The following is a 23,734-nucleotide window of genomic DNA, read 5'->3' on the forward strand; positions in this document are numbered from 1 at the left end:
GTTGTCCAATATGGGGCACAAGTAGAAACTATAAGTTTACATAGGACAATATTCCTACTAAAAACTTGTAGGGTATTAAAACTTAACCTTATTTAGTAGGGGTCTGTGCATATTGGGTATGATAGGGTACTTCTATGAATTAATTATTTTTCAGAAAAAAGAAGCATATAATACAACAATATGAAAGCCATTTTAAATAGTCCACAGCCATAGATTAATTTAAAACCTCTTGAACACACTACCAGAACCTTTGACGATGACCTTGAAAGACAGGTTTTAGCCATGTGCCAGAAGTCGTGCAAATATTTATTTCATTGGATTTATGCCTACCCTTCATCCCAAAAGAGGTCAGGAACTGCTGCCTCCAAGATTTTGAACTTCTGCCTCCAAGATTTTGTTCCTATTTTTGATCAAAATCATTACAGAGTTTTATCTCTTGGTAAAGGTATACCATGTTCCTATTTATCGTGCTAACAGAAGGCTGTCTTAAATAAGATGATGTGCTTACTGCGTTTAGAAAATGGAAAGGAGCACTCAGATCTGCTACAATGTTTTCCGAGTCCTGGTGATGATTGCAAACCACTCAGGAAAGAGCACCCCTTCTTGGTGCCTGAGCACTTTGCAGCCATCTTCCTGGCAATCCTTTGCTCTTGCTGTTATTTGCAGTTCATGTTGTTGTTTTTCAAAGTCTGCTGCAGGTGCCATCACAGGCAACTCAGTAGATGGAGGGGGAGGCATGTTTCAAGGGGTGAACCCAGCCCTCTTTACACCTCTGTGTAAATAGATTATTGACCCATTAGTTCCCAAAATATCAATAATAAACAATAAGTATCAACAAAACTACTATAAATGTTCAGAGTCTGTGCATCTCAGTATTAGATTAATTAAATAGTAGTTTAAACTTAATTAAATCTGGGACAGATGGCAAGAACAAAAACAAATCAGTTTAAAACAAACTAAAACCATTTGAATGAAGTATTTAAGAAAGATATGAAACGAGGGTTTGGGAAACAAATATCACAATTGGAGAGAGATCTGTTGGAATGTAATGTTAAAGTGCTGTCTAAAATGTATAAGATATTATTGGATTAGGAGACAAAGGATGAGCAAGTAAAATCTTCACTAGTACATTGGGCAATAGATATTGATACAAACCCAGATTTAGATGTACGTAATGCTTAGCTAAACCATGGCTTAGGGCAGTAGCAGCAGGATCAAGGGAAAGTAAAGCCGCCACAATTTTTGCTGTGAGAGCCCACATACTTGCTCGTTCATGCTTAGCCAGGATTTGACTTAGCGTTAAGGGTGAACAGGCCTATAATCTCTAGAATTTTTGAGGTTTTCTGCCACCTCTCTTTATATTGTTACATTTCATATCTTTGAGTTCATTTTGAATGAAAAAAATCAAAGGGACACATGCTATTTTAATTACTCTTTGAGATGCTGTGTAATTATAACATGTAAACCAAGTAAACATTAATATACTTTCCCTAAGTACCAGGCAAGATGCAGGTATTCTAGTGAAGCATCTTTTGTTTGCTTGATATAAAAAACACATCAAAGATCACAAACAAAATGATATGATAGAATAATAACTCTCATTGTGAGAATTATGTTACAAAAAGCACCACTTCTGAAATAATGTTTACTATACAAATAACAACTCAAACTAATAAATGTATAGTATGCTACTGGGCTATAGATCTAACAACAGTGAAGTTATGCCTTTAAAAGGCAAACTCAATTAAGGATTATTATTTTATTCTTTCTTTCTCTCTTTTCCTGAAATTTCTGTTCATGCTATGTACCGCTCTTTAATGAATGTTACTGTCCAAATATGTGTTTAAAAATCAGTATCCTTTAGGGGTTCTATATCCAAAGTCATAAAGTTATAAATATAACAGAGGTTCTTTATTTAAATTTAGATCTACTGGCTTCTGGCCAGATACAGCCCACTCACATTCCCTTCCATCCTATGCCTACTCATTGCCCCTCCACCCACTGGTTACCAGTGGAAAAAGTGTGCTTCACCGGCAGCCTTGAAGTAACGGCTCCTGAAGCACCCTCAACAATCTTTTGATATAGAAGAGCCAGAGATGGGGAAGCAAGCTGAGTACCTCATAGTGGTGCTTCCTGAAACTTCACACATACACACACACACACCTGGGTCAGAGGGAAATCCATGCTCCAAATAATGATAAAGAGAATGAAGTGAGCATACTCTGTAGGAGACCTAGGTGCTTTGCAATTTTAGATTTTTCTCCTAGTGTTTTCTGGCAGAGAAGGAAACACTGTGAGGGGTAGAGTAGATGAGGGCAAAGTAGGGCTTGATTTCTGCTCTCTAGTTTACCTGTAATCGTGTTTTCTGATCTAGAAAGCAATCTTGAAAGTCTCCCAAGTTTGTGTGGACTGGCTGCTGCTGTTCAGTGATGGTATCAATGCAGCCAGGCTGGAGCAGGAGATGGCAGTGTGATCCAATCCTTTTGGGAAGGGTGGATATGATCTTAGGAGAAGGAGTGATGGTGGTGATCTTGAGAAAAAGAATGAGGGATGGTGATGATTTTGAAAGAAATTGTGTGGGAGGTTCTAGCTCATGCACTTTTGGTTCTGGCCCTCTCCAGCACTAGCATGCAGCTCTGAACAAATTACCCAAGAGGGAATGTGGGCTTTCACCCAGTGGTGGTGGTACCTGTTTTGAAAAGACAAAAGAAGTTGTCTGACGGTAATTACAGTATTATGATGACTATTTGAGCTGGCAGTGTAGCATCAGGTAAAATAAAATTCATAATTGGAAGGACTGTAGCTAAGTGGTAGAGCATCTGTTTTGCATACAAAAGGTCCCTCCTTCAATTCTCAGGGAGGGAGGGACTCCTGCCTGAAACTTTGGCGAGTCACTGCCAATCAGTGTAGACCGTAATGAGCTAGATGGACCAGTGGTCTGACTTGGTATGAGGTAACTTCCTATAGTGTTACAGAATAAAACCTATTATTTATGTGGAATTTAGCAGCTACTAATTATCATAGCCGCAAAAGCAGATTTAAGATAGGTTAGGTAGGACATTTAGGCAACAGATATCCCATGAGTGTGCTACATGGCTTAGTGAAGGAAAAAGAACTTCCTGCTGATAATCTTCGGAATTAAATACAAAAGTGTCATCCAGGGTTCACAGCAATCAAAAGACGCTGCAGTCACCTTTAGAAATTGTCTGCAAAGAAATGTCTGCAATTGTTTTGTTTTCCTAATGTGTTCTGACTTCTAAAACGGTTGGAGTAAGATGATCTTGCTCTTAACAGACCTTAATCGCCTTTTAAAAACATTCTCTGAGTTCCAGTAACTTTCCAGATGTAGTGCAGTTTCTGTTAATTAATCCAATAGTGTACCATCAAATATTTTCTGTTTCTGTTCATTGCACTGAAATAACTCCCTTCAGTGTCAGTACAGATAGCTAAACCCTAAGAAACCCCAGGCATATATGAAAGCCAGGATAGTCCAGTGGACAGACAGAATTGCCAGACAACATAGGTATGTAACTCCTGACCCAGAGATGCTTGGACTTCTTTGATCCACCTACAGTTCCTAAGCTCCAGGTACATCTGGGATTTGCTTGAGCAGAAAGAGGCACAGGCAGCAGTGTAGTGTAGAAGTTGTAAGAAGGTGCACTGATGTTTCACTGCAAACATGGACTCTTCTGAAATCATTATGCATTATGAGGCATTCTAAATTGATAGGCTGTGAGACAAAGGACTATTTGTCACACCCCAATGCCCATAACATTTAGCTATATATCAGCTACCTTTCTGTTAACCGAGTGAATAGGGGTTGTGGTTTGTTTTTAATGTAATCAGAGTGATAGACTGCATGATTTGCTTGCAGAAAATGCTAGGTTCAATACTAGTCTGAAATCTAGAGAGCCATTGCCAGTCGGTGTAAGTGCCAAGTTAGACCAATGGTCTGACTTCATAATGAGAAAGCTTCATTTACTCATACAGAATCTTAGGACTCAGCTATACAGCTGTAAATAAAACGTTTTAAGTGCAATATACAATGTGACAATAGATGGCGATGGTGAGCCTAATGGAAAATTCAGCATATTTTTTAAAAATGCTTTAAAAAAAGCATTTTCAGAATGTTTTTAATATGTGAGTAGATTCCACCTTAGTGTCTTCAAAGTGCTAGGTATACATTATCACAGTAGTACTTGCAACAACTCTGTGAGATCGATCCATATTTATTTTTTCCTTTATTGCCAGTAAAGAAGCTAAGGCTGAAAGAGTGTGTTGCTAGTCCAAAGCCACCTTGAATTGGAGATGTCTGTGTCACTGCACATTCTGTGGTTTAATGTTGTTTAATGACCATGTGCCCTTTTTAAACTGTAAATAGCAGTCATTGACTCCCCCAATTAGGATTGGACCACAACAGGGAGGGAGAGCTTAATGCTTCCCCTGGGTCAGAGTCACAACAAATTTTCATTAAGAGGGAATTTCCTGTTGGGCTAAGTGGGAGCTGCCTTCCCAATGTAAATACATTCAAAAGGGCATTTTTTTGGTCAGGGCTACAGTGCAGGCACAGGAAAAGGCTCCTCCCTCACTTCCTGATTGGGGGCGCTGGTGCTGCTATTTGCAATTGTAAAGGTATACATGCAACATTAAAGCAGGTGTTTAATGTTGCATCTAATTTGGCCTGAAGCCGCTGTGGTATGTTAGGTTCCATTAAGAATAGACAATATTTAAAAATTCTTAGGCAATTTATCCATGAGATGAATCGGTAAAATAATTCATTTTCATGTGCCACTCTTGAATATGAATGTTTCCAGGATAATTGATAAAAAATAAAATAAAAATTAGGATAGTTAATTATCAACCAATAATTAGCAATATGTTTCAACAGAGCCTTTTTCCTTGCATAAGTATTTGTAGTACATAAAGTTAGAATGGGGTTTGGCATATAAATTGGGCTCAGATAAAAGGGCAGGAGTGCTGCCAAATGATTCTGTGCAATGTGGGGGCTTGCCATGACATTTGATCCAATGAAGGAAATTTATCCCAAATTTATATCTGTGAAACCAGCATAGTCATGAGCATTTTTCAAAAAATACATCTTTATTGAAATAAAATGTAAAATGAACAGCAACAGTCATATTTCATTGAACAAAACAAAACATGGGCTGGGTGTTCACCAGCAAACTCTGGTAGCAGAACTAAAACAAGAGAGCTAAATATCACCCTACGGCCTCACAGTAAAGAGGCTGTGTATAGAACTTTTTGTTTCTGCACCCTGAATTCTTCCGACTTTTTGCAAAGGCCTAGCTCAGGTGTGATGAAGCTGAGGCTAAGTTCAAAATAAGTGGCTCTTTCCTTGATAGATGGATGGAGTAGCTGGAGTACACCAGTAGTTCTTCTGTCACTATCATTCTTTTTTATAACTGTAGATGTAGAACATGCCCTAGAATATGCAGCTGCCATCCAGAAAAAAAATACCCTCCAAGCTTAAGTCCCTCCTGAAAAGCGTTCCTGAATGTTAGGGGACCCTCCAGAACAAAATAGGATGTATCATGGAGGACTACAGTAGGTGAAGGTAGGATTAGCAAAAATCATGTTCCCCAGCTTTCACAAGTAGGAGCAATTTCAGCTGAGGCACTTTCAGCCTGGTATATATTAAGTAAACCATGAAACATTTCAGAAACAAAAATCCAGATTTATTTTTTTTACCAAGGAGTAGATAATCATATATCTGAGAATTTCATGAGTTAAGTCACTGTTCTTTTTATAGCCAAGCGCCTTCATGAAAAGTTATTTTGTTGTTGTTGTTGCTATTTTCAGAAGTGAAGCCAGCTTGTATATTTAATAGTGTGGAATATTATGATGGAGATATGTTTCGAATGGATGCCTGCCGGTTTTGTCGATGCCAAGGTGGTGTGTCTATTTGTTTCTCGGCACAGTGTGGTGAGCTACATTGTGACAGATACTATGTACCAGAAGGAGAATGCTGTCCAGTATGTGAAGGTAATTATTATTATTATTACTACTGTATTATTATTATTATTATTATTATTATTATTATTATTATAGGTCTGGTGCTCTTTGAATTTGATTTAAAAGTACAGTCGACTCACAACTTGGATGCATTTAACTTCAGCAATGACAGCTTTACGTGTTTGGTGGCCAGCCAGCTGCGATTGCACAAATTAAATGCATGCAAGGTGAAGAGCTTGAAAGCTCCCAGGCTTGCTTACTGAACGCTGGGAATGTCTCATGAGATCTCACAGGACCATCTGAGATCTTGTGAAACATCTAGAGCCCAGTAAGCAAACCAGAGAGTTTAAAACGGCTATCCAGGCTTGTTTTCCCTGACACAGAAAGCACTTTTAAGCTCTCTGCCTTGCTTACTGGGCTCTGGGAAAGTCTCAAATGGGTCCTGGGATCTCACTGAAGTGTCCCAGAGTCCAGTAAGCAAGGCTCCACTTTACACCCAGGGGCAAGGCCCACTCAGCACACTGGCTTCAGGAAGGTTGGGATGGTCACACGGGTGTGGTTCTGGGCTTGTTTTAGCTATACAGTGGTACTTCGGGTTAAGTACTTAATTCATTCCGGAGGTCCGTTCTTAACCTGAAACTGTTCTTAACCTGAAGCACCACTTTAGCTAATGGGGCCTCCTGCTGCTGCCGTGCTGCCAGAGCACGATTTCTGTTCTCATCCTGAAGCAAGGTTCTTAACCTGAAGCACTATTTCTGGGTTAGCGGAGTCTGTAACTTGAAGCGTATGTAACCTGAAGCGTCTGTAACCCAAGATACCACTGTACATGATTTCAGCTTTACATGTAGTCCCTGGAAGCTAACCCCTGCACCAGTTGTAAGTCGTCATAGATTTTAGTATTATTTAATGTGTTGAAGCGATAGCTCATAATTCCTGGAAAAAGAACCTTGAAATTGGGACGGCTGCTCAGGATGCTATTCACTTCCTTGATACCCCAAGAGTTTTATAAATAATCTGAATTATCTCTAGTGCTTATATATCTTCTGCAAATGTAGTATTTCTGTCAGTTTTCCTTATTAAAAGAGAGTCCAATTCATAAAGTTCTGTAAAAATATAATTCACTGTTGATAACATTTGGGAAAGATAATTTACATTTTTGACACTTTTAAAGCTGTGCACCCTTGCTGTTGTAATGAATATCAATGTGGTCTTGTAATAAATTATTTTTAATCCTGTGTTGACATTCTCTCAGAATGTTCAAAATGCTATAGTATCAATAAAACATATGTATTAAACACTACAAATAAATTGAACCATTTTGATGTGGTTTGGGGTTGTTGTTTTTAGATTCCATTTCTCCCGTTAGTAACCCTGCTGGGTGTTACGCTAATGGCCAGATTCAAGCACACGGTGACCGCTGGAGGGAAGATGACTGCACTTTCTGCCAGTGTATCAATGGAGAATCTCACTGTGTTGCCACAGCCTGTGGACAGAGCTGCTTGAACCCTGTAAAAGTGCCTGGGGAATGCTGTCCAATGTGTGAAGGTAAGGCGTGGAGAATGCAAAATACCATTTTAAGAATTGGCATAAAAACTTTTCTAGTGTTAATTTTCGATGTGGTGCTAGAGTTACTGTTAACATTCAGAGGAGCTTCTCTAGTATGTGACCTCAGCCAGGCACAGATTATATAGTGAACATCAGAGCAACTAGGTGCTAACTTTCCCGAGGGCACATGAAGCCTTCCCATTTCCCACACTCTGCATAGGAGGAAGAAGGAACACATCTTTATCGGTCAGAAATTTTCACTGCTTCATCATATTTGCTGGTAGTTTCGTTGCCCACCAATGTTTTCTGCTCTGTTCTAGATGCAGATTCAGGTCCCCATCCCTACTGCTTTGCAATCAGCCATTGAAATTCAGCTAGTTTCTGATGAGGGTACATTGCCTCCCTTGCCCTGACAAGGGGGGGGGGCATGTTTGTTTTTCCTTCTGTTATGCACCCCCTTCTGAATACCATCAGATCAGGTTTGACTATGTGATAATAGTAGTGAAAGCAAACAAAGCCCTCCCATTGCCCTCACTCTGAATTGGAGAGAGAGAGAGAGAGGATATATTTCTGTTGCCCAGGTAACTGGGTGATTCTTTCTGTAATTCTTCCCAAGCTTTCCTGGCAGCTTTGCACACTTTCTTGCAGGAATACAAATGCCATGAAAAGGGGCTGTATTTCATAGTGGGGGACGGTGAACATTTTCATGAATGTACTTCCCATTGCAACTTAGTAGTTGTTTGAGTACTGTTGATTAGGAGTGAAAAAATGAGAAGGTGCCAAGTATCTGAAGATGTTCCGTTTTCTGAAACACTGGAAAGTATTTCTCTCAAAAAAACAAGTCCTGTTTCCTCTTCAGTACTATCATCACTAATATTATTAGCTTTGGATCATAGATCTAAGGGATTTGCAACAAGACTGAATTGGCTTCAAAACAACATTGTTTCTGAAAGAAATAAATTTTATTTCAGGCTCCCCACTATAAATTGCATTAAAAAAATTTAGGCTTCTGAAAATAAGAACATGTGAACCAAAAATATGCCCCCCCCCCGAATGTTTAGGTTTTTTTTGGTTTTAGATACTTTCAGAGCACTAGCTCTACAGCTGTTCAAAATTCTAAGAGGCCAAATTTGTGATAGGTTAGCAACAAGCCACACTCCTGATTGACTTTCCTTTTTTGATGCCCACGGTGACATTGATTTCACAGAGAGCCAGGCCTTTGGCTAGATACCTCAGGTGTAATTAATTAATTCATTAATTTTGGAACCTGAATTCCATGGTGAAGAGCACTCTCACTTGTGGCAGTTTTCCATGATCTTTCCAATGATCAGTCTTGTGACCTTTTTCTGAAAAAGGACACACAATGCTTGAACCATACATAGCCATGGGAGTCCCGTGGTTTAGACATTGTTTTGGGAAAATATTCCTGAACTGATATGCATCTTGTGAAGTTGGTGAATCTGTGTTGCCCTTCATATAAAAAGCTGAGAAGGTGGAGGTATGTTGAAAAAAGAGAAATGAATGCAACTCTGTTCCAGGCTTGTCCATACTCATATCTGCTCTGTTGGGAGAGTTTTCATGTTTCTTCCTTTGCCTCTATTGTTGCTGTAGAATATCACCTCCTTTGTGAATTCTTTGCTTTTATTTCTTCTGTAAAGTTTTAATTAAAGGACCAAACCAAGCAATGCAGCCTTAAAACCACTTTGTTGTTTCTGCATTAGGAATTTGGGCACCAGGAAGGAAATTCTCTAGCACTGAACTTGGAACTGGTATTTTTCATGTAATGAACTCGGGGAAAAGAAAAGCTGTCTGGAATGCTAGCTATGAGGATGGAAAACATTTAGTCACCCTTGGAATGATATGAATGTTTTTCCAGGAAGCTTAAGTAAACGCATATTATGCAGCTCAGGAGGCAGCATTTAACTTTTTTTGGAAGACAGACAATGTTCCACAAAGAACATGGAAGTTTAAAAAGTTAATTAAGGAACAGGTTTGTCAGGGGCAAAACAGACTGTTATGTTTGATTAATCAGTTAACCTTGCAGCTGCACACTTTTGTGCACTTGAGCATATCTTTATAACATTTTAATAAACTATGATATAGGCATTTTAATGAATCATTTGCCTCTGTGGCTTAGATAGAAAGATCCCTGGCATAAGAGGAGAGAAACTTCCACATGCATATAAGGAAGGCCCCAAACTTTTGCTTATTTCCTATCTCCTCCCTGAATCACACCCTTGTTGTTCTGAAGGCTCCCCAAGCTTCCAGGGGTTGTTCAGGGGCAGTGGGGGGAAGGAATTGAGCTAGGAAGGAAGATGTAAGGAAGCTCCATTCTATGAGCAGAACACTGTGTGTGGGAGTTAAGATCCAAGAAACTTAACTAACTTTCTATTGCCTGCTCTGTCATATGAATTTAACACAAGGGGTCCACAATAAGTCCAGCTCCTTTGAGGACCATAACACTTAAAGATTTTTGGTTTATGTTGATGGACTATCATGTTCTGGAATGGGGTGGCCGTTCTACCCTTCCTATCTTTTGGGAGACAGCATGAGTAGATCTTAGAAATTGTTCACCTAAATACAGTGGTACCTCAAGTTACAAACGGCTCAGGTTACAAACACTTCAGGTTACAAACTCCGTTAACCAGGAAGAGTTACCTTGAGTTGAGAACTTTGCTCCAGGATGAGAATGGAAATTGTGTGCTGGTGGCAGCAAGAGGCCCCATTAGCAAAAGCACACCTCTAGTTAAGAACAGGTTCAGGTTAAGAACGGACCTCTGGAACGAATGAAGTTCATAACTAGAGGTACCGCTGTATTGTCTGCTAAATCTTTTCGTGCATGTTTTGTTTTGTTTTGTTTTGTTTTTTGTTTTTTTTTACAATTCATTGCCAAATCTGAATTCTTTTGGATATTCATGAATGTTTTATAATGCAAAGCATATATGCCGATCATTTAGCAATTTCAAAATTTTTATAGACTACCAAAACCTTATTGATCCTCAGTGCCCAAGCAATCACTGGGCAATGTGGGCAGGTAAAAATTAATTAACCAAGCAGTCCTTATTATAGAAGACAGAGTATATTGAATTATTAGATTGTTTTAACTAAAGTCTCTGGTAAGGAGAGTAGATGTTTTTGAAAAGCCACTAATTAGAGGTGCCACCTTCTTAATGCCGTCTCTCTCACTGTGACGCAACATGATCTAGATGATGTGGACAAATTATTTGAGGTAATTCTAATATGCACCTTGCATTTTGAAACTTTAAAACACTTTCTTCTAAACTTGAAAGGAAATGACTCATAAATGGAAAGTACTCAGCAGAGAAATTATTTAGCAGTTGTAGGTAATACAGCTCATATTCATAAAGAAAATGAAAACATCTATTTGCATTGTGTTTCATGATCTAAAGAATCTGAATACAGGAGGCATTTAAAGAGAAGTTGAGTATTTTCTGGTACTTAGCTGTCCGAACTCTTCTCCCACTCATGACACCTCAGTAACTGACTTACCCTTCAATAAGGCTCTTTCTACTGCTGCCTTCATTTTTTCTGTAAGTACTTAGTACACACAGGGACCTACAAATAAAGTTGCCAGGTCACTAGTGTAGTTCTTGTAGGACCAGCGGAGAAAAGCCTTCTGTGTTCTCTGCGATTTTGTGATCACAAAATAAGAGGATTGAGTTGGTTTTTAAGGGCAGGGTTCCACATCTTCTGACCAAGAGATTGCAATACAGTAATGTGAAACCTAGACTCCGCAGGCAATAATAATAATGTAGCATGTCGTATTGTCGTTACCAAATATTTTGTAACTATTTGGAGACCTTGCACAATTTCAGCTATAATGACATCATGAATTTGGTGATCTGTAGACAAACTGTTTACAGTAGACAGTTATACCAGGGAAACACTGAAAATAGAGCTGAAACTTTACATTGAGCATTCTTTTAATTCTTCATGAACTAAAAAATAAAATTGCCCAGTGGTTACAGACATATATGCAGCTGGGTTGGTGGATTCACTTTTTAAAATGGCATCACATTGGGTGTTTATTATGACAAGTAAACCTGTCAACATTATTTAGCTAGTTCAGCATTAAGCTTTAGTCTGTCAATGTTATTTTCTCGATAGACTTTCTGAATGCTGGTGTATATAGTTTGTTAAATACCACAGTGTTATTCCACAGAAATTCCTATGAATTAATGGCTGTCTGATGCAATTACATTTATCTTTAAATATAATTGTAATCAGTAATATCAACAGCAGCCTTCTTTACCATTTCCATCCCTTTTTTAAAAAAATCTTTCTACAGTTTAGAGTCACATCTAAAATATACAGAGACGGAATGTTATTTTCCCATCCATTGTCTCGTCATCTGTGCACTCAGTCTTTCTTCTGCAGTTTGTCAAGGGCAGCAATGAAAGGCTAACCTAGGTCACATGACCATGTGTGCTTTTTCAAGCTTAACTGTTTGTCTATTCAAATAGCTAGAAGCCTGGCAGTAGCTGAACTAGCTTTATTTGTTGAGTCTTGTTCAGTGAAGTGAAAAGAGCTGATTTCCCCCTCCTTTTTTTGTAACTGCATTTGGGGGGGGGAGGGAGGGGACTGAAATTATTTCTTTTGTCCTCTTTTGCAGCTTATTGAAACTCAGGCATCCATATAAAATTACTCTATCTTGGGATTTACCTTTGTGGATAGGAAAAGTTAGTTATTGATAAGCTTGTTCTGAGAAAAAAAATTGATGTATAGAATTGGAATCTGTATGGGAGTAGCTGCAGCATAAAAAACCAACAACCCACATATGAATAACTACCAGCAGTTGTTTCTGCCAGGCATTACAGCAGTTCTAACACATTATTCAAGAAAAAACAGCTATCCTTCAGGAATATGCAAAACATAAACAATTGTAGTTTTCAAGGGTTGAAAGAAGTAATTGAGAATAACAGCACAGCAATGTAAATGTATAAATAAAATATTTAAAATTTATTTCCAGATCTCTTCTCAGCATCCAACAAAGACTGAAATAAATATTTCAATATTTCCTGAACACCATGTTAAAATTTCAACAGGCTTTTAACACAAGGGCATAATAAGAGCCTGTTGGGTCAGGCCAATGGATGCATCCTGTTCTCATTGTGGCCACCCATGCTTGTGGGAAACCCACAAGAACACTCCTTTGGGTACAGCATAGCCATCATGACTAGTAGTCATTTATAGCTTTATCTGCCATGAATTTGTTAATTCTCTTTTCAAGCCATCCATGTTGGTGGTTATCACTAGCTCCTGTGGGAGTGAGTTCCATAGTTTAACTATGTGCTGCATGAAGAAGTATATTTTTGTATCTGCCCTTAATTGTCCAACATTCCGTTCCATCTTATGTTCATGAACTCTAGTGTTAGGATCCAGCAAGCTCTTCTTATATCCTTATGGGAAAGAATATCCATTCTCTAGCTGCATGACATGAATAATTTTATGAATAATAAAACCTTTGTCTTAGGTAAATACTAAGCTATGCATATTCTGGTAGGATTGTTCGTCAAGTTTTCTGAAGGATTTCCTTATCAAACATTGTGATTTTTCACTGAGACGCACATATTGAACATGTGGCATAGCACCTTCTAGATAAAAAGCGCATTGACCCCCCCCAGGCCCTGTTAACAATTTGATTTTTTTTCCTACCTCAAGTTTCAAAACATTCAGATGTACAGGGAGCTGTTTTGCTAGCATCTAGCTTTATCTAACATGTATTTGTAATCCAATTTTGCAATAATTTGTTTACATAAATGAAGGTTTTAAAAATGTTAGCTCTTTTCAGCTTAACATTATATCTGATATCACAAATACAAAATAATGATTTAGCACACTTGATCATGGCTGTCTGGACTATACATTTTCTTTGTGGAGTCAGTCTACATACGTTGTGCCTAACAAAATGAAATTTCAAACTCATTTAAAATCTATTGGGACTACTATGACATTAGAAATAAGATATTTGCACCATTTCAGTGGTTTTCTTTTACAATAATTGCACAGTGCACAGCAAAACATGAAAGCCTTTCTGAGTGATAATGGTTTCACTAATAACTGCCTTTGCTGGCTTCACTTTGTTATGCCTCTGTGGTAGATCTAATAGAATTCTCAAGCTCATCTAAATTGTTTGCAGCATTTATCAGTTCAATGAACCGAATCTGTTTTGGCACTGGCATTGGTCCTTGCAGAATCAGAGGATTCCAAATACCAATAGCTTATATTTTTGTTTTGTTTTTTAAATATTGTTATGAGTGCTGGCGTGGTTGCTCGAGAGCAAACAGGCAAGACTCCCCGTTGGTCTTTTCAAGGCTTTATTATCTGTCCAAAACGTTCACAATGCAGATCGACTCTTTTCCATGTCTTCTCAGTCGCTAGCAGAATCTGGGAGTGGGCGGTCCTTAAACTTTCCCCAGCAGAGTAGTCTCTTGACCCCCATCCTATGCCTCCCCTCTCTGCCGTAAACCGACTGCACAGGGAGGGCGTGGGCAAAGGGAAACCTGCCTCCCCTCCCGCTTTGTTCATGCTCGGTGCTGTGGCTCTCCCTTGCATCCTCCGAGCCCTGTATCCCTTCCCCACTGGAAGTGTGGCTTCCCTCCTCTGCAGAGGAAGTGCTGCTTCTCACGATCTTTGGAGGCTCCCTGTAACCCAACTGCCCTTCCACCTCTCGCCTCTGAGCTGATGGCAGTTCCCTGACAAATATGTAAGGTGTTCTGAATTTCTCTCAAAAATCATCTGTTTTCTTATTACTGACAAATCCTTGGCAGCATTATTTTCATTGCATTCATAGGAAATTATGCACATAGAATGTATGAATTTAATGGTGTTAACAAAAGGCCAGTTTGAGACCTCAGTCATGTGCGTTTTAAAGAACATGGTGAAATGTGTATACATAAGTCTTTCAAACTTGACAAAGCATATCTGTATTGTGTGTTCACATGGTGTATTTTATGTATTCACAAAAATAGTGCGAAATGGCCACTAAAATATCTTGCAAATACTATGCAATATAAAATATGTACATTTCTGTGTCTGATGGTCTGGAAATTTATCATATGAACTAGAAAACTGATTTGAAATTAAGAATTATGGTCTGGTTCCAATGAACTTCTGTATGTGTAGAGTATTTGTGGTGGCGAAACAAGACTGCATTTCCTTGCCTACTAGGCAAGCTTAACACACCATACATACATCTATGAATATAACACTTGTGTATGTACTGTCTAGTGTGCATACTCTTCAATGTAATTAACAAGCCACAGAAAGTTGAGATACAGGCATGTGGTTCAAATTTATGGATGTTGAGTTTTATCTTTGTATGCTTTAAGTAAACATTGGATCCAACACATTAAGTTCCAGTTGATCTTTTAAAGGAGTTGTGCAGGCTATGATTGCCACAAGCTCATTTGCATAATATGTGAAATTAATTATTTTGTTTACTGAAAGATGGATTCTGGTGAGACTGGTCTTAGCTTTGGGATATGTTTGGTTGCAGGCTGAAACTATGAGTCACTGAACAAATATGGTAGGCTCTCCACTGCAGACAATGGTTTTAGTCCCTAGCCATACCAAGTGTGTTGCACAAAGCAACAGTTAGCACCTTGAGCAAAATTATGGCAAAGATAAAGTCAGATCCTGTTAGGGGCAGGAACTGGGGGAGTGTAACAAATCTCAGTTTCAGATTTCAAAGCAGATAGCTAATGGGATCTGAGCAATTAAATGCTGTTCTGCTACAAACGTAGTCAAGTTTTTCTAGTTGGCTAGAGCCGACAATGTCCAAATTTTAACTCACTTGAATAAGCATTTCCATTAATGACTCTTAGATCTTAGCATGTGCATATTTTAAAATAAATTATTCGTTTCTTTCCATTAGAGCCAACATACATCACAATAGGTCCACCCACGTGTTATCCTCTGGTGAATTGCACATTAACTGAGACGGATTGTATTTATGACTTCAGAGTAGACCAAAATGGTTGTCGCATCTGCCAGTGCAAAACTAGTAAGTATACAGTTGATGCTGAATTGTGATTCTAAAGAGCCTACGTTGACCAAAATCATTTTCAAAATATTCTTAGCATCTTTGCATTCTTTTTTCCGTCTTCAGTACTATCTCATGCACAATATACCATGTTCTCTTTTCCAAAAAATATATAAATAAATAAACTTATGGTGGGAGAATACCCTTTTGAAAAATCTATGCAACAGAAATAAATTTCCAGATATATATATATATTTGATATTAATTTTGTCAGTCATATTTTTGGACCCTGCAGATAAAGGTCAGTATGGCTCTATAAACAGTTTGGGAGCATTTGAATGGTCATCCACCATTTTTAAAAGGTGTTTGTGATCCTGATTTACTGATGTAAAACAGTTCAGTTAGCATTTCTGTGCCCATGAAAATGGGGAGTGGGGAGAGAGCGCTATTCACACATTACATATAGCTAGCTACCTGTTCATCCTAAGGGAGTCACCAGCACTCTCCCCATTGCAATTTCCAGCAACTGGTATTCAGAAGGATATTCCCTCCAGCCATGGAGGCAGAACAGCCATTGATAGCCCTGTCCCTCATGAATGTCTGGGTTTACTAGACTCTTGATTAACTCCTCTCAACCAGGCTTTCTTCTGAGATGGTTTGGGGATGAGGGAAGATAAATTCCACCTTAGACCTGAATGTGTGAAGCCACAAACTGACACCCAGTGGTCTCCATACACAAGCAGAAGTCAACTCACACAATGCTGGATTTCAGACATGCTCTAAGGAGTGTTTATTGGTGGGATTGCAAATTTGATGTTTGGGGTCAAGTCCTAATAAAGAGAACTGAGGGGAGTGGTTAACAGGGAAGCATTACGTGGTTGTTTTAGTTGGACATATTTAAAGAAAGCTTAATGTTGAGTTCTAGTGCATCATGGGAACTAAGGGGATGTGCCAAAGACTTCATGGAAGAGGTCAGTTTTAAGAGGATTTTGAAGGAAGTACAACAATGATTGTATTAGCCATAAGCTGTAACTTTATCAGCAGTGCATTTTCAAGGGGTTAAGAATGATCAGTGATTTGTGATAGCACTTACGCAGATTGAAATAAACAAAAGCTAAAAACATAGACAGATCTATAGCTATAATTATAGACAAGTTTAAATATAATTGCACTTAGGAGTTTAGTCCTGCATTTTCCTTCTTTCCAAGCCTGACAGTGCTTTTGACAAACTGTCATTTAGAGGCTTCAGACTACAGAGAATGCAATTTGCTGTTCTTTTCGATTGCCCTTCTCTTCTGTCTGGTCAGTCCAGGGGATGGTGAACCATTTCTCACTGGTGGACTAGATCCTTATCCATATCCAATTTCACAGATGTCCCTGTGACATCAGGAGATGCTGCACTTTAAAGCCCTGAGTGTTCTGAATGTAATGCGCAGCTGGGCAGTGTTCAAACAGTCCTGTGCTACTCTTTGAATTTCAGAAAACCAGCTAGTTTTTAGAGTTTTGAAGAGGAATGTAGGGAAGTTTGTGAAAGAGGTTTTAAATAGTCCTGCACTGTTGTTTAAACTTCCAGAGGTTTAAAAGTTTTAAGCACCAGCGGTTCAAAGAGCAGCACAGGGTTGTTTACAGAAGGGAAACTGCTTGCAACTTCTGGAGCAGGGCATGCTCCCACTGCCGCCTTCTTCTTCTTCTTCTTCTTCTTCTTCTTCTTCTTCTTCTTCTTCTATCACTCGTAGCCAAGTAAGATTGTCTTCCATAAACATGGTTTTAACAATGAGTCCGTAAATGACTGTGGAGGCCAATTCTGGATCCACATGTCCTTCTACAGTGGGGACATTGGTTTCCGGGCGGGAGTCGATCACGGTGTGGAGTTGCCAAGTGTGCCTTCCTCTTAGCACATTTGGCCATTTGCCTGGCACCATGACTAGCTGTCCTGTTGTTTCCTCCACCTCTTGAATTTGTTTTGTTTTATTTGTACTTAAAAACAGTGACGATAAATGGCAAGAAAGCACAGGCTAGCAATTTTTTCTTTGGTAAGTTGCTATTCGAACTACACTTTGCTTATGGTAGCTGAATACTTAATCTGCGATTCTCAAAAAACCTTTAGAAATAAATATATACAAGGAGGAAATATTCATTAGCATTTCTGCCATATAATGCAATTCTTTTAAACAACTAATAATGGTTAGCAAAATGTACTGTGATGTATGTCAGTTCTAACATTATAGAGTTGATCTAGTTGAACATGATCTGCATTTTTACCTCCACCAAATGAAAAATCAGTCCTGAGTGTGGAGCTCCCTGAAGCACTACTTCTCCATACCTTTGGTTTCAGTAGGGTTTGCTGTCCCTGCTGCCACCAGTAAATGGGAATTAATGCATCAGGTGGGCCCCAAGAGACATGGACAATGAAGGAGCTGCTGCAGTGACCCGCAACACCTATGCCATGTTTGTCTTCCTGCAAGTGCAATTTGGTTCCCTTGCTGGAAGTGAGGAGAAGCATTATATGTAAAGGATGTGTACACTTGTGAAGAGATCTGTGACTTGGAACATGGAAGGCAGATTGAGAGTTTATGGGTAAAAATTGTAGGAGAGGGAAACAATAGTGACCTTAATGGGGGCGTCTGCTATAGAGCTCCAAGGCAGACTGAAGACTTGGGTGTGCCTTGATAGAGCAGATTACCAAGCATTCAGAAACGAGAGATATATGAATCATGGGAGACTTCAATTACCCCAATATCTGTTGGAATGCAAACTTTGCCAAGAATGTAAAGCCCAAGAGAGGGGGTCATCTCTCTTGGACACGATCCTCACCAACAGGAAGGAACTGATCGATGAAGTGAAAGTACATGGGAACCTTGGGAGGAAGTGATCGTGTTCTCTTGGGTTTCATTATATAGAGGCAAGGGAAAGCTGAATGTAGTTGGACATGCACTCTGGACTTTAAGACTGCTGATTTCAGAAGGCTTAAGAAGCTACTGGGTGAGATCCCATGGTCAGAAATACTCAAAGAAAAAGAGAGTTCAAGGTGAATGGGAGTTTCTCATTGAAGGTGAAATATTGAAGGCACAAATGCAGGCAATTCCAACAAGAAAAAAATGGTGAGAGGCACCTAAAGAAGCCAGTGTGGCTGTAAGGATGAGCTGAGATGTTAAGTAGGGCATATATAAGAAATGGAATAAAGGAGAAATCACAAAGGAGGAGTATGCACAAGTAGCCAACTTACAAGAGAGGTTAAAAATAATAAAAACTGTTTCTTCGGACATGTTCAAAGCAAGAGGAAGAACAAACAAGTGGTAGGTCCTCTGTGTGGAGAATATGGATAAGTGCTATTGGGTGACAGAGAGAAGGTGGAACTGCTCAACACCTACTTTGCCTCTGTCGTCATGCAAAAGGAAAACAGTGCCCCACCTGGTGATAACAGAATAAATGATACAAGGAAGGAGGTGCAGACCAAGATAGGAAAAGAGAGTGATGAGGGAACACGTAGCTGCTTTAAATGAATTCAGATCTCCAGGGCCTGGTGAGCTGCACCCAGGAATACTCAAAAGGAGCTTGTGGATGTAATCTCAGAGCCTTTTGTCTATAATCATTGAGAATTGTTGGAGAACTGGTGAGGTCCCTGTGGATTGGAGGCCTGCAATTGTTGACCCCATTTTCAAAAAGCCGGGGGAGAAGACCCAGGTAACTACTGACCGACCAGCTTGACATTGATACGCGGAAAGGTCCCAGAACAGATAATTAAATATTCAATTTGTGAGCACTTAGAAAAGGAGGCTGTGATTACCCCAGCATGAGTTTCTCGAAAACAAGTCATGCCAGATGAATCACATCAGGTTTGGTTTGGTTTGCCTTTTTGATAGTTACAAACTTGTTGGATCAGGAGAATGCTGTGGACATAATGTATCTTGATATTAGGAAGGCTTTTGACAAAGTTCCCCATGATATTCTTGTGGAGAAGGTGATAAAATGTTGGCTGGGCGAGGTAACTGTTAGGTGGATTTGTAGCTGGTTGACTGACCAAACCTAAAGACTACTAATGGTTCCCTGTCACCCTGTAAAAAAGTGACAAGTAGTGTGCCACAGTGTTCTGTCCTGAGCCCATTGTTGTTCAACATTTTTATACACAATTTGTACTAGGCTGCATCAACATAACGATTGTGTCCAAGTCAAGGGAAGTAACAGTACTGCTGTATTCTGCCTTGGTCAGACCACTTCGGGAGTCCTGTGTCCAGTTCTGGGTGCCACAATGTAAGAATGTTGCTGGAACATGTGCAGAGGTCACCCAGGGTGATCAAGTGTCTGGAAACCAAGCCTTATGAGGCGAGGCACAATTGAATTACACTCCTTGTAAAGAGGCGACAGAGAGGAAATATGATAGCCATCTTCAGATATCTTAAGGGCTGTCACATGGAAGATGGAGCAAGCTTGTTTTCTCCTCCTCTGGAGGCTGGGACCTGAACCAATGCTTTCAAGTTACAAGAAAGTAGATTCTGACTAAACATCAGGAAGAACTTTGTAACAGCAAGAGCTGCTCAACAGTGGAATAGTCTCCCTTGGAAGGTGGTGGACTCTTCTTCCATGGAGGTTTTTAAGCAAAGGTTGAATGGCTACCTGTCATGTATGCTTTCATTGAGATTTCCATTGCAAGGTCCCTTCCAACCCCACAATTCTATGATGATTCTGTGATTCACCTTATGGTTGTGAACATATAGTAAACAAGGTACACTGAAGGATATAATAAGCTGGTTTTCTATACATGTTCATAGCTTTTAAAATCACATGTGGTTATTGCTGTAGCTACTCATTACTATTTTGTACAACACAAGTTGTGACCATCATTTTCTGTCTTACCAATATTTTCATACAAACCATAGTTTGAAAATTCTAAAAACTAACATATCTGTGAACTTGCAGTGTCCTCATGTTTCTTCTGTACATTTGAATTGACTATCAGGTTGTCAGCTTTCACAAATTCATATGCAATGGGGTTTTGGATCTTAAGTTTCCAAAGAGGAGGTGGTGTTTCAATTTTTGATAGGCCTTCTGAGGTAGTAGTAGGCGGCACTTTGCTGAGAGCACAAACTGAAGATAACATATTCAGGTTGTTGCAAAACCTTGCCTGTTTGTTTGCTTGTTTGTTTATATTGCACACTCTAAGAAGTTTAGAATGGTTTACATGGAATCTCCAGGTTATCTCCCTTAACAATCAGTTATTAGGCTGAGACCTACTTAGCTTTAACAGTGTAGCAGCAGCATGTGCCTGTTCCCTCTGAACTGAGTTTGTACCTACTATTTTTTCTGTCCCCAAGTAACATGTACAACAAACAAGTTGGGCTTCCCTTTTACATGTGTGGTAAAAGGGAAGGAAATGGGAATAAGAAAAGCAGCATCACTTGTTGGGTGAGTTTTAAGAACAAGTAGCTCAAAGTTCTGCTTGCTTTCATAAATAATATCCATGAAGTGGGTTGCTATTTGTATTCATCAGCTTTTAGTCAAGTTGTATTAGTTTCCACCAAGTGTGGAATTCTCTTTCTTTACTGTTTTGCCTGGCCATCTTTTGAAAAAGAATAGGAAAGATCAAGAAGAAAGGAGGGGAGATAGAATGTGGTAAAAGGATTTAACCAGAAGAAAGTCAAATAAAAAATGAGGCAAAATAGAAAAAAATAAGTTACTTAATTTATACCTGGCCTTTTGGCCTAGGATGAAATATCCAATTCAGGCCTAAAGCAGTGGAGAAGCTATGCAGTCCTAAAGCAGTTGGCATAAAATATAATGGGGTAGATCTGGAAAAGCCCACAGAAGGGGGCTGCCAGGTGCTGATTTTACCATTCCTCTTCTCTCCCAGGCAAGCCTGTGAAAAACTGCTCCTGCAGGTTGGAGGGTCCTACTGAATAGTGTGAGCGGTTCACTTGTGGAAGTTGCCTCTGCCCAATCTGGGGGATTTCCTTTAACTTCCCATGCTGCGGCCCACTTCTTCAGCCACAGCCTGCCCGCCCCCCCCCCCGCCCCGCCCCGCCTTTTGAACGGGCTTTTCAGTAAGTTGCCAGGGAAAGGAGGGGGCAGGAAAGTAATTATTTATTTATTTTAAATATTTATAATTATGACTTATATTTTACTAAATTATAATATATTTTTAGGAGTCGCCTTCTGTAGACTTTTCTTTGGATCCAACCCAGTAACAATAAACTATGCAAATATAAAACACTGTAGTTTTAAAACCGGCAAAAACTATGTAATGCATCAGAACTCAGTTAACAAAGTGCCCTCTATAATAAAAGTACCCATCTAAAAAGAGGAAGGGGGTACCTCATATATGTTTCTCAAAGTTTGAAAAGTAGCACCACTTTGGGAAAACAATTCTGACGAAGAACTTACTTGATTCAGCAGATGCTGTGCAAAACATGAGGAGAATTGAGTATGTTTCTCTCAGATCATTGACTTATTTTATATATATAGAAGTGCTCCAGAAATACACTAGGAATATGGCAGTACAGTTGCAACCAACGAAAAACACAGGATACTGTTCTTACATTCCTAAATCTCTTTGCTGAGTTTTGAATGACTTTTCCTTGTCTTGCCTGAGCACTTGAAAAGACCCATTCCATTTCCTCCAGGCTAGGTGGAACGTGAAACTTTTTTCCATCACTTTCTTGGTTTCCAAAAGCAATGGAGGCCACTAGCTGCCTGTGGAGTTGAAGGAAGCCTCCTCTTTCTCTTGGGTCCCAAGCTTCAATAGACAGTCTTTGAAGTAAGTGGTCCAGGATTTTCATTGTGTATGAAGAATCTGTGTGCAGGCACAAATGGCTAATCCCACATTATGTATTTGGTAAAAATATTTTTTATTACCACACATCCAAATTACCAAGAGCAATTTGGGAAGGAGATTTTGCCTCTGCTGTAATGCGTAATAATGCTGTATTATGAATATATGTGAATTTATACTAACTTGCAAGATATACACCCATACATAGTTATAAGCTGCATTTGGAAGAAGTGGTCTGAAGGATCTTAATTTGACTTTAATGTTATTGGAACATAATTTGCCATTAATGTTGTTGAAGGTTTTGCATGTCAGGTGTTGCATAGTACTTTGGAAAAGCTGCACTGTTTTCTTTATGACATCTGTATTAATGGATTACATATCATACATGCTGTTACTGTGCTTACTTTTCAAGATACTTATCGTATTTTTGATGCAATATATCCTTGGCCTTAGTGAATTCATTGCCATAAGATATGGTGATGGACATAAGCTCATGTATCTTCTTTTAAAAAAGGATTAGAAAAATCATCAATCAATGACTATAATGATAGTTAAAAATGGCATTTTCATTTTCAGATGTCTTGTACCTTTGATTACCATACTCTGGAAAAAAAGGGTTGTTAACTCAGTGGCATCTGACTGGTGCTGGATTATCACTGATCTCATTCAGAAAATTAGTTCTTCTATTCAGGAGATCAGAGTGTATCCTTACTGAATTCTACTGTATTAGATTAACAACATTGACGTTTAGAATCCTTTTGAACTATGCAGTTACTACCCTATTACGAAAGTTTCTCAGTATTTTATTTTGTCATAATGGTTTGATCCATTGTTTCATCCATTCTCAGGTACATCCCATTTTTATTATCAGTTCATTTTCACCTCGTGACTTCCTTTTCTGTTGCCTTTGCCTTGCATTTCCTTATATTGTGGATCGCTCCTTTATGCCTTACAGTGCAATACTGTTTACTGAAAAGTAAGACCTCTTGTATTCAGTGGGACTTGCTCCAAGGTAGTTGACCTAGGATTGCAACCTTTGTAGCTGTAAAATAATTGTGTATTATTTAAGTTTCTATTAAAAAGTAAGGTAAAAGTGAAAGTTTTCAGTAGTACATTATTAGTCACTCAAAACTGTTTGCATCTGTTTGCTTGTACATATCATGTGAGCTCCCCCTAGTGGTTGAAGGAATATCTGTTCAATTTGAAGAAGCTTTTTTGTATCTAATTTTCTGGAGTAGGTATGAGTGTGTTCAACCTTTTGGGTCTGCCTAGCTTCTTTTCAGTAAAGTCGCTCTCCTTGGTGGTTAATCTGAGTTCTTGTTTCTCCCTTGGTCTAGCCACCTACCACTTTTTCTTTCCTTCAACATTTTTCTTGTTTATTTGCACAGACTTGGTATAGTCTAAAGACAAGACGAAGTCTATGCATTTGGCCAAGAAATTAGAAG

At 39.1% G+C, this 23,734-nt stretch overlaps 1 protein-coding gene across 2 annotated transcripts in view; it reads left to right on the forward strand.

Annotated features, from left to right (window-relative positions):
* CRIM1 (cysteine rich transmembrane BMP regulator 1) overlaps positions 1-23,734 on the forward strand; it is a 128,871-nt gene that overhangs the window by 85,479 nt on the left and 19,658 nt on the right. For both annotated transcript variants that reach the window (XM_083496818.1, XM_083496819.1), the window contains 3 exons: positions 5,821-6,003; positions 7,321-7,518; positions 15,416-15,544. In XM_083496818.1, the coding sequence (XP_083352944.1) occupies positions 5,821-6,003; positions 7,321-7,518; positions 15,416-15,544 (510 nt within the window). The remainder of the gene's footprint in view (positions 1-5,820; positions 6,004-7,320; positions 7,519-15,415; positions 15,545-23,734) is intronic.

Source organism: Podarcis liolepis (genome assembly GCF_965112155.1).
Source record: "Podarcis liolepis genome assembly, chromosome: 3".
Taxonomy (NCBI): Eukaryota; Metazoa; Chordata; class Lepidosauria; order Squamata; family Lacertidae; genus Podarcis; species Podarcis liolepis.